Genomic DNA, 18,488 nt, shown 5'->3' on the forward strand with positions numbered 1-18,488 from the left:
GCAGATGGCAGAGCCATGGAGTGGGACAGGTCTGCCTGAGATGACACTGCTCAATCCCTGTCCTGGCTATGTCTGCTCATGGTGTTGGGTGCTTCAGAAGGGTGAGGAGGAAACCAGGTGTCTGCCACAAAACTCCCTTGTTGGTGCACATCTCCTGTAACTCTCTCTTGTGCTAGATCCATCGACACCAACACCCACGGTCTCCTTGCCAGGTACCACAACACAGCCTGTAATCACCACCTCACCAAGCAAACCCACACCCAGCTCATGTACTGCCACCACCCATCCCCTTCTGATTCTGCTTCTTGCAACTTTTCATTTTGCTTCCTCCAAGGCCCATGACATGGTTTAGAGGGTCTGTTCTGAAGGGAGGTGTGTCTCCTCCTATCTCCCAGCTATGCTGCTGGACATAGCATCTTTGCAGAGATATAACAGTGCCATCCCTGCCCTGGGTCTCTTGGGTCAATGTGTCTGCTTTTAGAGGAAGGCTGGATTAGCAGCTTACAACAGGTGCTCATGTTGACACTTGCCACTTCTTCCTCTGTCTCTCCATAGGTCCTACTACACCCCCTACTCTGCTGCCTAATGGTACAACACCAACACCAACGCCACCTGGAACAACCTCAGGTACAGCTATTACTCATAGAGTTCTGAGTCCTCTTCAAAACCCATACCAGGAACACGGTGCATTTGTGTTTAATGACTGTTATTTGCTTTACTTCAGTTTCCCTCAATAACTGGACATGCATTGAATCCTCTTCCCTTTCTAAGAGATTGTGTGGGATAGCTGTGCTTCTAGCAATAGGACGTTTCAGTAGCTTTGAACTGTATGTCTGTAAAAAGTAATACCATCATGATATAGATCTCTAATAACTCTGCTTGTCCGTAAAGCCAATGGACCAGTCATGCACTAGATACTGCTTGAGCAAAGATAGCTGGAGAGAAGAGGCAGTCGGAGGTGCTCAGCTGAAAGTTTCCTCTGGTCTTTCCACTGTCAGGCACCTGTGTAGTGGAAGGAGACCCTCACTACCACACCTTTGACAAGCAGTTACACCATTTCATGGGCACCTGCACCTACACCCTCTCCAAGCTGTGTGAGAGCAACAGCTCCCTGCCCTACTTCAACGTGGAAGCGGCCAACGAGCACAGGGGAGGCAACACCCGTGTGTCCTATGTCCGACACGTGGATGTCGATGTGGCTGACCAGAGGATAAGGCTGGCACAGGGTGGAGTGGTGACGGTGAGCTTGAGGGGCAGATGCTGTGGGGCGGTGTGAGCGGAGAGAACTGGGCCAAATGGACTGCTCCAATCCTGTCTGGGTTCCTGTCCTTCCAGGTCAATGGGGTGGAAGAGATCCTGCCTTGCAGCCCATCCGCAGGCATGCAGGTCTTGTCCAGTGGCTTCTACACCATGGTCATGACAGACTTTGGCTTGAGAGTCAAGTTTGATGGGAAGCATCGGGTGGAGGTGACGCTTCCAAGCACCTTTGGGCAGAAGGTTTGTGGCATGTGTGGCAACTACAACGGGATAGCAGCAGATGACTTCCAGAACCCAGAAGGGGCAATGGAGCCAGACTCCACCAGCCTGGGCAACAGCTGGGAAGTGTCCAACAACAGCAGGTGGGTATGGCCCCCAGTAGCCCTGGGGACACATTGCAGCAGGAGGGCAGGAGGAGGAGGCACCAGGACAAGGCCACAAATGACCCAGGGGCCCTTCTGCCTGTCTTTCCACAGCTGCTCAGCCGGACCTCTGCCCACCCCAGCCTGCAATGAGACCGACAAGCAGCTCATCGGCAGCAGCCACTTCTGTGGGCTCCTCACGGACACCAGCGGCCCGTTTCAGGTGTGCCACGCTCTGCTGAGCCCCAGCAGCTACTTTGACACCTGCTTCTATGACCTGTGTGAGCTGGGGCTGGACCGTGAGACCCTGTGCAAGAGCTTGCAGTCCTATGCAGATGCCTGCCAGTCCCTCGGTGTCCAGATACCTGCGTGGAGGAACGCAACCTTCTGCCGTAAGTCCCGACAGGGTACCTGGGGCCGGTACTCTAGGAAAACACAGGACAGGATTGCAAGAGTGAGCTGGGGAATAACAACTATTCTCCGTGTGGGCTGTAGGGATACACAGGTAGATATCAGTATCAGAGGCAACATTTTCGGTTTCATTTTGTTTAGGTAGGACTGAGAACACATGTAGGGCCAGAGACCATTGAGAAAATAGAGATAGCTACTTTTTCAAAGGAGATGTTCAGCAGAAAGGGGTATTCTGTTCTCCGCGTAATTTGTTGGGTCATCTGTTTTGGCAGCGATCGCTTGTCCAGCCAACAGTCACTACGAGCCCTGTGCTGCAGCCTGCCCTGCCACTTGTGTTGACCCAACTGCTCCCAACACCTGCAGCCTGCCGTGTGTGGAGGGCTGTGTGTGCGACAGCGGGTACCTGCTCTACAATGACCGCTGCGTGCCCAGCCAGCAGTGCGGCTGCTGGCACAACGGGCAGCACTACCCCGTGGGCTCGGAGTTCTGGACTGACAACACCTGCTCCTCCAAGTGCACCTGTCCCGCACGGGGAAGCAAAGTGCAGTGCTTCAATGCCTCCTGCCCTGCGGGCCAGTTCTGTGGGGTGCAGAACGGGAAACCTGTGTGCCTTGAACACTCCTATGGCATCTGCCACGTCCATTCAGACCCCCACTACCAATCCTTTGACAAGGTGACGCACAGCTTCATGGGCAACTGCACCTACACCCTGGCCAAACTCTGCTCCAACACCACCTCCCTGCCCTACTTCAACGTGGAGGCCAAGAACGAGCACCGTGGTAACACCCGAGTGTCCTACGTGCACGAAGTCATGGTTGAGGTGTACGGACAGCGCATTGTCATCCTCAAGCAGCAGAAGAGCCACGTGCTGGTAGGCACTGGGGCCTGCTTGAGCATAGTGCGGTTGCAAGGCAGGGCCAGCTGTTTCTGGCAGGACCTGGCACGTACCAGGTGGGGGTTGGTTCTCCTAAAGGCACTGGGTTGCTTTGTTTTCCCTTTTGGGAGGGGCTGGAGGAGGAAGAGTCCAATGGGGAACATGGGCCATGTTGAGCACAGTGCAGAACCCAGCACTCAGCTCTGTGAGCCCCCGTGGTGTTGGGGTGTGAGGACATCCCAGGCAGCCATTTGGGCCATGGCTGGGCTGGCAGCTGCTTTCCCTGGGCAGGAGCAGCCAGGGAGGCCGGGAACAGGCCCGGGGCCCACTGTGGTAGTGTGTGTGCCGTAGGTGAACAGCGTGCGGCAGACGTTGCCGGTGAGCGCAGCAGGAGGGGCCATCACGGTGAGCAAGAGCGGTCGCTACGTCGTCCTGGAGACAGACTTCTACCTCCGAGTGTCCTACGACACTGACCACTCGGTGGAGGTGAAGGTGCCCACCACCTACTTCAACCTGACCTGTGGCATGTGCGGCAACTTCAACAACCGCAGAGATGATGAATACATGATGCCCAACGGGCAGCAAGCCGCAGACTCCAACGCTCTGGGGGAGAGCTGGCAGGTCCCAGACAGTGACCCCTCCTGCGGTGTGCCCGTCCCCTCCCCACCCTGCAGTGCAGAAGAGGAGGAGCTCTACCGCTCCGACCAGTTCTGTGGCATCCTGACCACCAGGCCTAGCTCTTTTGAGAGCTGCCACGGCACCATCAACCCCCAGGACTACTTTGACACCTGCTTGTATGACCTGTGTGCCCTGAATGGTGGCCAGGAGTTCCTGTGTGCTGCTCTGGAGGCCTATGCTGATGCGTGCCAGGCAGCTGGTGTGACTCTGCTTCCCTGGAGGAATGCTACCTTCTGCCGTGAGTACCTGCCTTGCCATTGCCAGAAAGGGAAATGAGCCACACCCTTGGCTCTGAACCTCTGGCCTATGTGTGTCTTAGGTTTTTCCCTTCCCTCAAGGCCTTCCATGGTTCAAGTCTTGCTGGTCCTAATTTTCACCTTGCCATTGCAGCCCTGCAGTGTCCTCCCAACAGCTACTATGACCCCTGCATGACGGGCTGTCCTGCCACCTGTGTTGACCAACACGCCCCACTGAACTGCTCCAAGCCTTGTGTGGAGGGCTGTGCGTGTAGCTCTGGCTTCCTCCTGAGTGGAGACACCTGTGTGCCCGAGGACAACTGCGGCTGCCACTTTGAGGGCAACTACTACACTGTGAGTGAAAACCCTGGCCTGGTTTGCAGAGCCCTGCCGGGCCACTCCTCTGCCTGTACTTTCCTGCCTCATCCACTGAGGTTTGGTGTTTCCCTGCCTGCAGGAAGGGGAGTCCTCCATCAATGAGAACTGCACTCGCCAGTGCCGTTGTGAAGCCAAAGGCCACATGGTTTGCTCTGCCCTGTCCTGTGGCGAGGACGAGGTCTGCAAGATCCAGGATGGCCAGAGGGGCTGTTACCCAGCCAGCACTGCCGTCTGCCACATCTACGGTGACCCACATTACAGCACCTTTGATGGGAAGCTCCACCACTTCCAGGGCTCCTGCAACTACACAGCGGTGACAGGCTGTGACAACTCCTCCCTTGGCTTCAGTGTCACCACCCGCAACAAACATCGCGGCAGCCAGAGCTGGACAGCTCTGGACTCTGTGGCACTGTCCCTCGAAGGCCTCCACATTGCACTGCGCCAGCACAAGGCAGTCTACGTAAGCCTCTCATTTTGGTACCTGGGAACAGCAAACACACCGGACACTCTTGAAATACCTCTCTGGGTCCACTGAGAGCTTCCTGTTCCCTGAGCCTGCTGCGTGCTCACAGAACAGCCTGGCGGGGCTCTCTTTGGGGCCATATGTGGCTGCTCATGCAGACACAGAGTCTTGGTTACTTTCCTGAGCTTTCAGTGTGCTGTTGGTACAGTTGTTGCTACCCTCGTACACCTGGGCAGGGTTTCTCATGCCAGCAGTGCTTTTGGCTCACGGGCACTACCCCGCTGAGGAAGAGTGACCTCTCAGTGGAGGACACCTCTTAATGCTTCTGTCTCCCTCTGCTCCCCTTCTCCAGATCAACGGTGCCCTGGTCTCCCTGCCTGCTTCTCCTGCCCCCGGTGTGACCATCTCCCTGAGCGGCTCCTATGTGCGGGTTTCTACCAAGCTGGGCCTGCAGCTGCAGTTCAATGGGGACCATGAGCTCCTAGTGAAGGTGTCTGAGAAGTACAAGGGCAAACTCTGTGGGCTGTGTGGGACGTACACTGGGAGCCAGCAGGACGACTTCATGCGACCCGATGGGGTGGTTGTACCCGACTTCAACGACTTTGGAAGCAGCTGGATGGTGCCGGATGAAGAGTGGCCGTGAGTCCTTGTTCCACCATGCAGATGAAGGACAGAAGGGACTGTGGGAGAGGGGAGCTGTGAGGGACATCAGGAGGGAGGGTTGGTGATGGCAAGCGTGGGGCAAGGGAGAAGAAGCAGCTTCCTGCCCCCTGGGAGAGTGGGCTGAGCCTGGGCAGGATGCTTTTCCTAAGCTGCTAGGATCGCACCTGCCTCAGTCGCATGTTTCTGTCCACGTGAAACCAGGGAGGGCAATGGTGCCTGTAGACCATGTGTTCCAGCCTTTCAAGTGACAGCATTGGGAGCCTGCCTTAGTGCAGGATCAGGATTGCAGAAGCTGAGGTTATGGCTGGGGAGGAGGTCAGGAAATACAGTGGCTGCTGTCAGCAGGCTGCAGGCAACTCAGGGCTGTTTGTCTGCTTTGTAGGTGTGACCCAGCCATCAGCCCACCTGCATCCTGCTCCTCTACTGAAGAGGAGGCAGCTAAGCAGCAGTGTTCAATCCTCACACACCTCGGTGGCCCCTTCCAGCCATGCCATGCAGTTCTGCCACCCAAGACATACTTTGAGAGCTGTGTCTATGACCAGTGTGCCACGGGTGGCAGCACGGAGCAGCTCTGCAATGACCTGGGGGCCTATGCTGCAGCCTGTGCTGAGGCGGGCGTTGCTCTGGGAGACTGGAGTGCTGGCACTGTCTGTGGTAAGCCTTCTGTTGACCACCTTTGATTTCCTTGAATCTCAGGGACAAGGAATGGGGCAGTTATGGGGGCAGAACATGGGGCACAGATTTCCCCATTTGTCATATAACTGGCCACTCTGGTGGGCCAGCCCTTGCATGAGGAGGTTCTTCCGGGCAGGTGGAAACCCTGTCCTGCACTTTGTTTGCAATAGTGTGGGGTGTTTTGGGAATTGTGCAACATCCCCATTTTGTGATCAAATCTCCATTACTTTCCTCCATTAAGTTGACGTCTCTGTTGTAATCGGATCCTGTGCAGGTGCAAGGCATGGCTTAGGGCACGGCAGCCTGGGACACGTCACTGACTGAGGCAGCAGGCTATGCTAGAGGCAGAGCTGTGCTAGAGGCAGGAGCACAGGTTGTCTTAGGGTGCTGATGCACCCTGTGCCCAAGTCTACTCTCCTCTGGGAGGCTGGGGCTCTGGCAATGCCCGCAGTCAGTCTTTTAGTTCACGTGTTACAAGGCCCATGGACAAGACACTGGCCACAGGTACAGAAGTGCTTTATCTGCTGTTGGGACCCAGCTAATCAGACGGCAGAGCCATGGAGTAGGACGGCTCTGCCTGAGATGACACTGCTCAATCCCTGTCCTGGCTATGCCTGATCGTGGTGTTGGGTACTTCAGAAGGGTGAGAAAACCAGGTGCCTGCCACAAAACTCCCTTGTTGGTGCACATCTCCTCTAATTCTCTCTTGTGCTAGGTCCATCGACACCAACACCCACGGTCCCCTTGCCAGGTACCACAACACCGCCTGTAATCACCACCTCACCAGCCAGCCCCGCTCCGAGCTCAGGTACTGCTGTGTTTCATCCCTGTCTCCTACTGCTGTTTAGAAGTTTCCTCCATGTCCATCACCATGGGGCATGTCTGTCTTTTCCTTCCTTCTATCTATACTGATGGAAGAATTTGTTGATGTGGAGTCACTGTTCTGTGTGTTTCCTGGGCATCCTGAGCCTTTCTGCTCAAGCTTTTTAGCTGTTTGTGATGAGTGGATGATGCAACAAAACTCCCCTGATGCACATCTCTTCTAACTCTCTCTTGTGCTAGGTCCTTTGGCACCATGAGAGCTGTGCCAGGCACCACAATGCAGCCTGTACTGACCACCTCCCCACCCAGATCTTGTAAACAATACTCAATCGAAGTTCCAGAAATTATAGGAGTACCAACCTATAATAACCTACCTACCAAACCCCAGACAGCTGATAGTGCATTGGTCTATTCTGGCTAATCAGCCCTGTAAAGTTTCTGATTTAATTCTTCCTATTTAGTAAAAAAAAAAGCCTTTCAGATATAGCCACTAAAAACTCACTGCTCCACTTTACATAACAATGTCTTAATAATGCCTTTTACCCAACTTTCTTCATCAACCTCTAGCATAGATTTGTGATACCCCAGAGTGGATTCTTTGTGGGTCCAAAGACAGAAGGCTAGGTTGGCCTTCGGAGTCTATTGACTGATGTCATCACTGTTACATCTGAGCAACAAATACACCATAAAACAAACAAACTTGGAACCAAGCAGCAGCAAAAGTCTGGTGAAAACTGAGAGGGACTTTTTCTTTCTTCACAGGTCGTGGTTCCTGCAGCGCCTCTGGGGACCCACATTACAACACTTTTGACCACAAAGTCCATAATTTCATGGGAAATTGCACTTACACCTTCTCCAAAGTGTGCAATGCCTCTGAGAGTCTTCCATACTTTGATGTGTCTACAACAAATGAGCACAGAGGAGCCAACACCAAAGTCTCTTATGTGAAGTCAGTGCATGTGGCAGTCTATGACAATCAGATTTCTCTGCTGAAAAACAAGAAAGTGAATGTAAGAAAATACTATTTAAAAGTCATATATCATTTTTAACTGACACGTAGATAATTATTATCTCTGTAGAATTTATAAGAAAACTTTATATTTTTATTAATTATATGTACTTCTTGTAATGAGATCTCCAACAAACTTGCTCAGATATTCTTTAATCAGTTCCAGTTCCCCCATGCACAAGATCCTCTCTTTGAGCAATCTGTATTAGCTGCTGGTAGTTGTAGGAGTCCCAACAGCCATACACTTATTTTCACAACTTGCTGTACAGGTGAATGGTTACAGAATGAACTTGCCTGTATTTATTGAAAAGAAGATCAGTATTCAAAGCAGTGGTGGATATGTTCTCTTGGAAACTGACTTTGGACTGTGGGTGAGATATGATGGAAATCACTATGCAGAAGTCTCTGTGCCCTCTAATTACAGTGGTCTGCTCTGTGGCCTCTGTGGTAAGTGGTTGATGGTGATTATTTAATTTTTTTTTTTTCCTTAGCAGGTAGAAATTACAAGAGTAGTTTGTCTTGTGAGTTTCTGATGATTCTTTTGTTTGGATCATCTGGAGTTTTCTAGTTCAATTATCTCTACATGGGTTTTTCACACTTTCGATGCAGGAAATCTACCTAATAATAAAATGGTGCAAATAGCACTGCTTAATTTTTAGTCCAACATTCTACATGTAGGATGCAAGAAAATGCGTAGGGTTTTTTAGATAAGATTTTTCTTGGATCTAATCTCATTACATAGCAACTTACAGACTTCCTGCTTCAAATGTCTGAGCAGCAGGTCTTGTCAGTAATTGAAACACAATTCTGCTCTTATTTTGCCCAGTACAGATTGATGCTACATATATATTCTCCCTAGAATTAAAATGCTCTCATTTTAATTTATTTTACAACCTGAAACCTAGGTTTTTTCTACAGGTTTGAACTTCATGTGTCCCATAAATCTCTTTTTACCCTCACAGGTAATTATAATGGTGATCCAAAGGATGACAATATCAAGTCCAATGGTGACATTGCAAGTGATTCTACTGATCTTGGAGAAAGCTGGCTGGTGCCTGAGAATAACACCATGTATGTAAAATCATTTCATCATGTGCCATTTGCTGAGCAAACTTTTAAAATCAAATATCCATCTACTCTCTGGCTTTTCCCCCAGTACCATTCTACATCTTCCAGCTGCCCATTAGAAGTAGGGAGCTGGACTTTCATGTAAATCAGTGAATGATAAGAGGGCTTGTGTCCTTTAAGACTCATTTTCCAAAGCAGGAACTGTTTGTTGAGTGTGAGGGGGGATGGTACATCAGTTCGGTTCCCTGATTGAAAACCATAACTGTTTGGATCCCATAGCTCTTTTTTTTTCAGCTAAGAATAAGCCTTTGAATCACCCAGAAGGGATCAAAAAAGGAGCCCATTCAGTGAGAGGGCTGACATCAGCTTTTCAAAGAAGCTGGATAAAGTCTTGTGACAGAAATAAAATGCACTCTTTTGTGCAGGGTAGTGATTTATCAATTTTCCACTGAAAATCTGATAGTAAGAGGTGTAAAACACGTGTTTGGTTTGCTTGCTTACCCCAGATGCTCCAGTGGTGGGAAAGAAGAGCAATGTGATCCTGTGCTGGAGAGTGAAGCAAAGAAAAACACAGCATGTGGCATGATCACAGACCCAACAGGTAGATCTCTGTGAGCCATATGACAGAGCATGGTCTAGATTTTTTTGTCCCTCCTCTATTGTCTCTTTTTCTGAGCTTATATTGGAAGCATTCTAAAGCCTCTGGTGTGAATGGCCAATGTAAAACCCATAGGTGCCTGGCTAGAATGTGCCATCTGTTCAGACAATGCCAATAGGTCCATGAATTCTATCTGAAACCAGAGCTGCTCTTTGTGCTATAGTGGCTTGTACTCTGCCTGCTAAAAGAAGCAGCTCAGATGGACTGTCAGTGTGTGTATTACAGACACTTTATCTGAAATTCTGTACATGTTCCCTGCAGTTGGCTAGAATTAGTGGTTTTCCTAGGCAGCAAAGCTTAATTTATGTAATATGCAAAAAGAAGAAAACATGATCCAGGGAGCCTGTTCTTATATAGTGCATTGTGTATCTATTTCAAGTACTAGATCAACTTACTTAACACAGCCTGGAACACCCACAATGTGTTTGCTGTGACAGAAAACACATGTTGTTCAGTCTTAACATTCCAGTGGGTTGTTTCTATCCTTTTATATATCTTCCTTGATTTACACAGGAATCTTCAAGGACTGTCACAGCAAGGTGCCTCCACAGAATTTCTTTGAAAACTGTGTTTATGACATGTGTTTCACTGGGGGACAGGCAATATCCTTATGCTATGGACTGCAAGCCTATGCTGAGTCATGTGTCAATGCTGGGATATGCATAGAATGGAGGAATGCTACTCTTTGCCGTGAGTGTTTTGATATAAATATCTATTCTGAATTTTAACTTCATTGTCCTCTACCTTCTCCATGCATGTTATTTCATTTTATGAAATGTTGTGAGTGTAGTGTCTTTTATAATGTCTTGAGCCTGCTTCAGATTCAGAACCACTCCAGGATTTGTACAAGGCACTAATTTTGAGAACATTAGGATGCACACAGGTTAAATCCTTAAAATTTTATAGTATTTATAATTTGCTATTAGTTTCTTGGAAAAGTCTGATTATGTTCAACTGTGTCTTATGTGAGTTTCTGCATTGGAGAAGTAAGTTCCTTTGCTTCAGTGAAAATCTACCATCTTCAATGTAAGTGGAGCTGGTAGTCCTCCATAAAACATGCTTATCAATGGCCTTTGGTTAAAAAAATAAGAGACCTTGAAAATCAGCTGTTTCTAGGAAGTGCTCTATTTCTCTCTAAAACAAAGAAATTTAGTACTGTCAGGTCTCAATTAATTCTCTTCAGAATGACCTTATGGCAAATTTAATACAATGAACTCATATTTCTTAGAATAAAGCTTTCCACAGTTTCCTCTGCTGCTGATTCTAAGCAACACTGGACAGCTTTCTGCTTGTCAGACATACAGTCATAGAATCATAGAATGGTTTGGGTTGGGAAGGACTTTAAATATCATCTAGTTCCAACCCTCCTGCCAGGGGTAGGGATACCCTCCATTAAAACAGCTTTCTCAAAGCCCCATCCAACCCCGTATTGAATAAGTCCAGGAAGGGGGCATCCCCAACTTTTCTGGGCAGCATTTTCTAAAGGGCATTTAAGTCCATAAACCACACACCTGGAGAGAAAAAAAAAAGAAGTCCTCTAAAGGTCAACCATACTAAAAAAAAAACATAATTGTTCTCTATGCTTTTTTGCCTTACACTAATTTTTATTATACTAGTTACCACTGGATAACCTTCTGCCCATTTACACCTTTTTTATTTTTCTTCTTTTTTTTTTTTTTTTTTGATGTGATCAACAATTAGCTCTGCATTTAAACTAAACCATTAAAAAAAAAGATGGATAGGTTCTAGGACCTGGTCAGTTTGGAAAAAGAATTACTGTGATAAAGCACCCAGTAAGTCAGCCCTGAGAGGACAGAGCACAGAGAATTTTTATATAAAAAGAAGGTAGAACAAGAAATGAGTGTTTAACCCTCCAAATCAGAATAAATCTGTGGACATCCAGACTCCATAGTCTGAGGCTATAGGCTAGGACCCAAATATCTATGGCTTCATTATAGTAATAGAGAAAACTGAGTAACGTTAGAAAGACTGACTCTCAAGTGTTCTCTTCATCAGTGATTCAAATTAAAATGCAATTAAAGTCCTGACCAAGGGAAGGAAGTCTGGCTAGATGACCAGAGATGTCAGCTGTAATTGTCTGACAGGGCTAAGATATCCTGTTGTAGGGACAGAAATAAATGAGAATCATGCATAGTGATTCATAACAGAATCCAGCCAAACCCATGTTTTCCTGTGGTTTTTTTTTTGTTTTTTTTTTTAGACAACAGAAATGGACAAATTCTTCAGCATATCTGTAAAATGTAATGTTATCTCTGGGTTTTCAGCAATAGATGCCCAATTCTACCCTAAGCAGGAGGGGTGTGAAAGTATATTGTTCTCAAGGAGTCTCAGTGAAAGACAGAGTGTGATTTTTAGTTCTATTTTGGAATATATAGCAGATGCTCAAATAGTAACTGCAGTAATGGGGACATATCAACTAGTATGGCAAAAGATTCCTCTATTTCCACAACTGGGTCACTTAATGCCTTTAAATCAGCAGAAAAAGTTTTGTACTCAGCGCTCTCCTGTCAGACTTTCTAACAGCCATTTTGTATATTTTCAGGAGCAAACAGTGAAAGCATAAGGAAGAACTTTATTATGATTTTGCCCTTTTGAGTGATCTTTTTTTTTTCTCTTTATTTAGCAATGTCCTGTCCTGGAGGCAGCATCTACAAGAGCTGTGGTACTAGGTGTCCCTCTACCTGTTTGAACATCTCAGCAGTTGATTCCTGCAGTTCTTTGCCAGTGGAAGGTTGCTTCTGTAAAGAGGGCTATGTTATGAGTGGAGACAAATGTGTGCCAGAAAGCAACTGTGGTTGTATTGATGAAAAAAACCACTATCACCAGGCAAGTTACATCAGATATTTAAAGAAAAAAGGGGAAAAAAACCCCAGGGGATGTCATTCTTTACCACTGTGAGGGAAAAACCAAGTTAATGACGCTACACAATTCATATTTACACCACTAATACTTTCAAAATAGGCTTACTTTGCCAACTTTTTTGTTTCATAAACTTCATGGCTACAATTGCCCAAATTATTATAGATCATGAACATTCAAATACCAATTTGATTTGTTCCTTCTGGTTTTACCTTCACATTTATCTTACAATATGTACTTCTACACCCTTTTTTCCCATGTAGCTGAATGAAAGCTGGTTCACCAGTTACCCCTGCACTGAGCGCTGCACCTGCAAGGCAAATAACACCATTGAGTGCAATTCCTGGGAGTGTGGAGTCCAAGAGGAGTGCAGCATTCAGGATGGTGTGCTGGGCTGCCATTCCAATGGTGAGTCCTGCCTGAAAACTACTCCAATGTCAATTCCATCATTAGATCCTCTTCTTCTTCTAGCTTTATTATAAATATCTTTTCATATGGGATTATAAAATGTCCCAATTGATTGCTGCCAGCGTTAAGAGATGAAAATGCATGATGTTCTGTCATGCAAGCACAGATGCCCTTCTGTTGTCGTGGATATCAGCAAAAAGTGATGTTGCCCAAAAGTTTTCAAGGTTTCTTGGATTCTATTTGTCCTGATAATGAAAATTTAAGTCCCACATCACCAGTGCTGCAAGCTTTAAATTTGGTTGCCTTTCTGTGAGAATTGTATTTCTGTGGGCCTGCATAATGACAAGTGTACTATGTATTGATGTATATAGATGCAATTTTATTTACTTTATATTTACATCTCTATTTATACAGTTAATTTTGTATTTTTATATAGATAAGTAGAAAAGCTTTGTATTACTCTCAACTATACTATAAATCAAAGCTACAACAGCATATAGAAGTGTATACAGAGGTTCATTTTCTGCCAAGTTGTCCTTTTGTATACAATTTGCAAATTAAATTTAAGAGATGTTTTCTGGAAACTTCTTATTTACAAATAAATGTCATTGGCATGAACCTGAGATGCCTCTCTGAAAGTCTGCCCACATAAAAACAATCAGGATGAAGTTGCTATACTAATGTAAACTGCTTTGGTCACCTGAGTCCATGGTGAAATCCAGTACAAAACTCTTAAATCATTTTTTTCGCCTTCAGGTCAAGCAATATGTCAAGTGGTAGGAGATCCCCACTATTTCACTTTTGATGGAATGAAGTACACCTTTGTGGGAACCTGCACCTACACTTTGGTTGAGGTTGTCAACACTGCCACCAATGTCATTCCTATAACCATACTTGGCAAGAATGAAGACAGAGGACTAAGAGGGGCCACATACCTGAAAGAAGTCTACATTGATGTGCATGGTGTACGAATCACCCTTCAGAAAAACCAAGGAATCCTGGTAGGTGGTGGTGCTCTTTTTTCTGGCAAAAAGTATCTTAAAATTAGCTCACTTAGAATAGCTGTAGGAAAAAGGATCTTCACGTTTCCTAAGGAACATATATGCATATGCTTAACACTTGTGGACACTCCCATTAAGTGGATGTCATGAGGAAATATAATTTCTCACTCGTTCTTGAGGCTTCTGGTTTGGGTTTACTGATCTATTGTCCTTATCTTAGAGATTAAACCCAGGGCCTCCAGACTCAGGAATTGTTTCCTGAATTAAAATATAAGACTCCCCACTTTAACAGTTTTTATCAACCCAGTCACCTATAGAGAGCAAGGCATGATGTATCAGCCTAGAAAAACATGGGGAGCCACGGCAGGGAATCTGCCCCAAGGGCGAGAAAGAGCTTGCTCACAACCAGGGATCTTTCCAGCTCCCTGTTAAAGGCACAGCATACGAGCCCTGCCCAGCCTTCCTCAGCTAAAGGGCTGATTCCCAACACCCATAGCTGGAATATGCAATGGTGGAAATGTAAAGAGCTAAAACTGTCACAGAAATCTTCAGCACTGCTAGGTATATAAAGTGAGTTTTCATGGAAGAATGTCCATACTGACAAATGACACATCTCTCCAGCTGAACAATGAGAGAGTCTACACTCCAGTGCAGAACCGACTGCGAGGCATGTCCATTGGAAATGTTGGCAGATATATAGTAGTGGAAACTGACTTTGGTGTGATAGTGAAATATGATGGTAATCACCATCTGGAAATCACCCTCCCACGCTCTTATTTCTCACAGGTAAGATTTAGTGCACAAACATCTGGAGTTGTTTCAAAACTGCTGTTTATGCATTTACTTCTAGTTCCTTTTATTCCTGTATTTTGCTGTTGCATCTTTCTTTGTAGCTATATTGTATCAAATGTATTTTTTTCCTTTCTGTTTTTTTCTATTCACAACAGTTTCTTTGTGTTCCAAGGGGATAGTTAAATAAAATTACCTATCTAGAGAAATACTTCCAACTTAGAGAAATACACAGCTTGAAGCCCTAGGAAATCACAGATTTACTGTAATTTCTGTTCTGTTTCTCCATGGGTGCAGTCAGAATGTCTGAAATGTCTGGTACAGGATTGGTTGTTGGTGGTGATTTGGTCACATTATTTCTTAGGCAACGAATAAGAAGTTATTGGGGAAGTTGATGCAAAGAGGTCATGCTTAGAATATGGTCCTTTTCCATCTGCAGGTGCATGGCATGTGTGGCAATTTCAATGGTAACCGTGAAGATGATCTGTCCTTGACCAATGGTACAGCTGTCACTGCCCCACAGTTTGGAAACAGCTGGGAAGTGGAGAAAGACAGTGATAAGGGGTAAATGTTAAATCATTTTCATACCTCCCATCTTGCTTCAGGAACACAGTGAATAGTTTTCAATTGTTTTGACTGTCTGCTACTTTGTGACATATAAGCACTATATATCAGACTTTTCTCTTCTTGAATTTGTAGCTCAAAAAACATCAGTTTTCCCACAGGAAACCACTGCACAGGAAAATCACAGCTGTTCTATCAATCTACACACACACTTGGAGAGTGAGTCTTTGGGGCAGTCCACAGTGTGGACTCTGTTTTTTTCACACTGGTAACACCCAGAGCAAAATGATGGTGCTGGGGAATGGTGAGGGCCAGCTGCTCCCTGGCTGACAGGGAACCATATGTGACATACATGTGTGACAACACAGCTGAAAAAACTGTGGCCTCACCAGCCAGGGTCCATCCCCCTCTGCTTGAGCAAGGCAAGCAGGGAAATCCCACAGATGGAAGCTAAGATCAGCCTAAGTCAGTTCAGGTCACAATACAGAAATTTATAGTGATGAGACAGATCCAAGGTCAAGCTGTGAAGTCAATCTTCTAGTCAGGGTCAAGTTCAATGAGAGTAACAGGTGTCAGACACAGCATGGGGGTTGTCATCCATTGACAGAGGGAAATCAGACTCTCCAGCATTTTCTACTTTTCATTGGAAAGAAATTTTCAGTTTCAGTCTGTCTTATAGCAGCCTGTGTCTGTGCTTTCTTGCAGTTGTTTGCCAGACTTAAGAGAAGATGATGAGCCTCCTTGCACTGCTGAGAATAAACAAGTCATTGAAAGACAGTGCAATGTTCTGAAATCAGACAAATTCAAAGTGTGCCATAGTCTAGTCAATCCTGATGACTTCGTTGAGATCTGCATCTATGATATGTGCCAGTATGATGGTATGAAGTCTGCTCTCTGTGACATAGTTCAAGTCTATGTGGACACCTGCAAGAATCATGGAATCACCATTAAATGGAGAAATAGCACATTCTGTCGTAAGTACACAAACAAGTGAAAAAACTGAAACCTGAATGACTGGTAGCATGAAAAAATTAGCATAATTAATTGAACAAATAAAATAAAATTAAATCCAAGTTGTCACAAAATGCAATTCTACTATCACAATTCCACTGCTGCACTGAACTGGGTTCAGGTTCAGATGAACCCAGAGATAACTCAGAACTAGACAAGTTATGGATATTAATGTGGAGTTAGAATGGCATTGGTAGCCAAGTAAGATATTGTAGTGAGCCTAAAATGGAGAAATAATATAACCAGAAGACTAAAAGAAAGAGGGATACTGTGTTAGGACACAGGGCTCAATGCCACTCACTGTGATTTGAACAAAAACTGCCAATTTGCCCAGTTATTAATTATGAACCCTGTTCTCAGATTAATTTCCAGGTATACGCTTCACTCCACCCATTCAACAAAGCTACAAACAAATGATATAACAGCTAGTAAAGATAAGGTGGAGGGGGTTTTATTTGTGGGACCTTTTTTTACAATTTAGTATTACATTGTGGGATTATCAAATAATGTTGTGGAGGACAAAACAGTTAAGTGGTTAAAAAGCAAGTCAAATGAATGTTTAATAGATCCATCAGAAACCCCCAGTTGCCTCCTTGCTATAAATGTAGGAAAATACTGGACTAACAAACCTTTTCTCATTTTAGTTTTTTCACTAAAAAACATTTTCTCACTCTTTCTTGACCTGCCCCCTTATGCATGTCATGTCGTTGGCAGAAATAGCCTTTAGAGCTAGATGAACGTGCAGTCTGACAATGCATACCTGCTGCTCTTTCCTGTCTGTAGTTAGGCTAAATTTACATCTGGTTTGCATCATTGGAAGGTTAAATATTTTAAGGAATTTGCCTTTAAGAGTCTCATTTCTCACAGTGCCCAAAGAGGCACTTGCAGCTGAACTGGAATCCTAAATCTGGAGCCAGGTGGTTCAATCATACCTGTAATAAAACTAAATAACAAGTGCCAGAGAGTACTCTTTGTTCTGGTTTTTGTTGTTGTTGTTTTGTTGTTTGGGTTTTTTTTAAAGTAAAATATTAAAATAAAAGCCAGCTGATGATCAAAATCAGCTATTAAAAGGTAGTTCTGTACTACCATTCCATAGGCCACGGTGTAACTTTCAGTGTTTGCAGTGCACTTTGTAAATGTATTTAATTAGGCTGGCTCTGTTCTCCCCCACAGCACTGCCCTGCCCATCCCGGAGCCACTACAAAGACTGTGTCTCTGCCTGCCCAGCAACATGCAATGACATTTTTGCCTCTTCCCTTTGTGAGAAGACAGAAGAGTGCACAGAAGGCTGTGAATGTGATGATAATTATGTGCTCAGCAATGGCAACTGTGTGCCCCTCAGCAGTTGTGGCTGCAGGGACGATGACAACAATTACTACAGCGTAAGTAGTTTAAGGAGAAAATCTCTGACTTCAAAACTTGTAGAAAATTGGTCTCCTGCCCATCTTAGTATGAAAGATAGAGAGAGAGATCAAAGGCTTCAGGATCTACCTCTTAAATACCTTTCATCAGATTAGTAAAAGCTGCTGCCTTGGGTATTAGGAGATACAGAAGCTTGTTTGGTACTTTGCACCTGAGGCCAAAACTGAGGCCTATTTTAAAACAGTCAATTGACCAGAATTATTCAGGCAGTCTGTCCTAGTCCAGTTTTATGTTCAAATTCTAATGCTGAAGACAGTAAGATAAATGGACTGAGATCCCCTCTCACAGGCTCTTGGTGAGAGTACACTTAATCAAGCAGTTGTGGAATTGCCAACTGGACAAGGCTGCACCTAGCTAGTGTCCACACCCGAGGCTATTGGACTTCCATTGCACTGCAAAGCTAAGCACCTTGATAACTTATGATTAACACAACTTTTGTCCAGGATGGGGAGACATGGATAACTCCACACTGCACCAAAAGATGCCAGTGCCAGAACGGTGTCATCAGTTGCAAGAGCTACAGCTGTGATTCCAGAGAAATCTGCGTGATCAAAGATGGAAAAAACAAGTGCAATCCAACAGGTATCTTCAATGGGATTCACTTGAGGGCTGCAGGAGGGGGGATGTGGGAGTACATACTTTGTTTCATGGAATTCCATTCTTTCGTTGGGAAAGAAGGAAACTGACTGTTTTGTTGACAGCATGTTATTGAATACAAAAAGGCCTCAGTTCTCATAACAGAAGGTTCCTATTCCATGTAGAGAATTTGTAGAGGGAAATGGATTCCTTGGGTATAATTCACTTATATCTAGAAATTTGACAGTTCGGCCTAACTAGTTTGACTAAAATTTCTTTTAAA

The 18,488-nt window shown here is 45.5% G+C and overlaps 1 protein-coding gene across 1 annotated transcript in view; it reads left to right on the forward strand.

Annotated features, from left to right (window-relative positions):
* LOC135278567 (uncharacterized) overlaps nt 1-18,488 on the forward strand; it is an 89,775-nt gene that overhangs the window by 61,734 nt on the left and 9,553 nt on the right. Inside the window, exons 88-111 of the mRNA XM_064385142.1 lie at nt 556-627; nt 999-1,240; nt 1,336-1,619; nt 1,734-2,011; nt 2,303-2,901; nt 3,256-3,820; nt 3,973-4,172; nt 4,276-4,656; nt 5,012-5,298; nt 5,705-5,976; nt 6,713-6,805; nt 7,582-7,829; nt 8,098-8,275; nt 8,791-8,899; nt 9,403-9,497; nt 10,068-10,244; nt 12,199-12,401; nt 12,698-12,842; nt 13,599-13,843; nt 14,465-14,629; nt 15,072-15,196; nt 15,902-16,170; nt 17,381-17,589; nt 18,073-18,211. Of these exons, the coding sequence (XP_064241212.1) occupies nt 556-627; nt 999-1,240; nt 1,336-1,619; nt 1,734-2,011; nt 2,303-2,901; nt 3,256-3,820; nt 3,973-4,172; nt 4,276-4,656; nt 5,012-5,298; nt 5,705-5,976; nt 6,713-6,805; nt 7,582-7,829; nt 8,098-8,275; nt 8,791-8,899; nt 9,403-9,497; nt 10,068-10,244; nt 12,199-12,401; nt 12,698-12,842; nt 13,599-13,843; nt 14,465-14,629; nt 15,072-15,196; nt 15,902-16,170; nt 17,381-17,589; nt 18,073-18,211 (5,580 nt within the window). The remainder of the gene's footprint in view (nt 1-555; nt 628-998; nt 1,241-1,335; nt 1,620-1,733; nt 2,012-2,302; nt 2,902-3,255; nt 3,821-3,972; nt 4,173-4,275; nt 4,657-5,011; nt 5,299-5,704; nt 5,977-6,712; nt 6,806-7,581; nt 7,830-8,097; nt 8,276-8,790; nt 8,900-9,402; nt 9,498-10,067; nt 10,245-12,198; nt 12,402-12,697; nt 12,843-13,598; nt 13,844-14,464; nt 14,630-15,071; nt 15,197-15,901; nt 16,171-17,380; nt 17,590-18,072; nt 18,212-18,488) is intronic.

The sequence above is a fragment of the Passer domesticus genome, chromosome 11 (genome assembly GCF_036417665.1).
Source record: "Passer domesticus isolate bPasDom1 chromosome 11, bPasDom1.hap1, whole genome shotgun sequence".
Lineage (NCBI taxonomy): Eukaryota > Metazoa > Chordata > Aves > Passeriformes > Passeridae > Passer > Passer domesticus.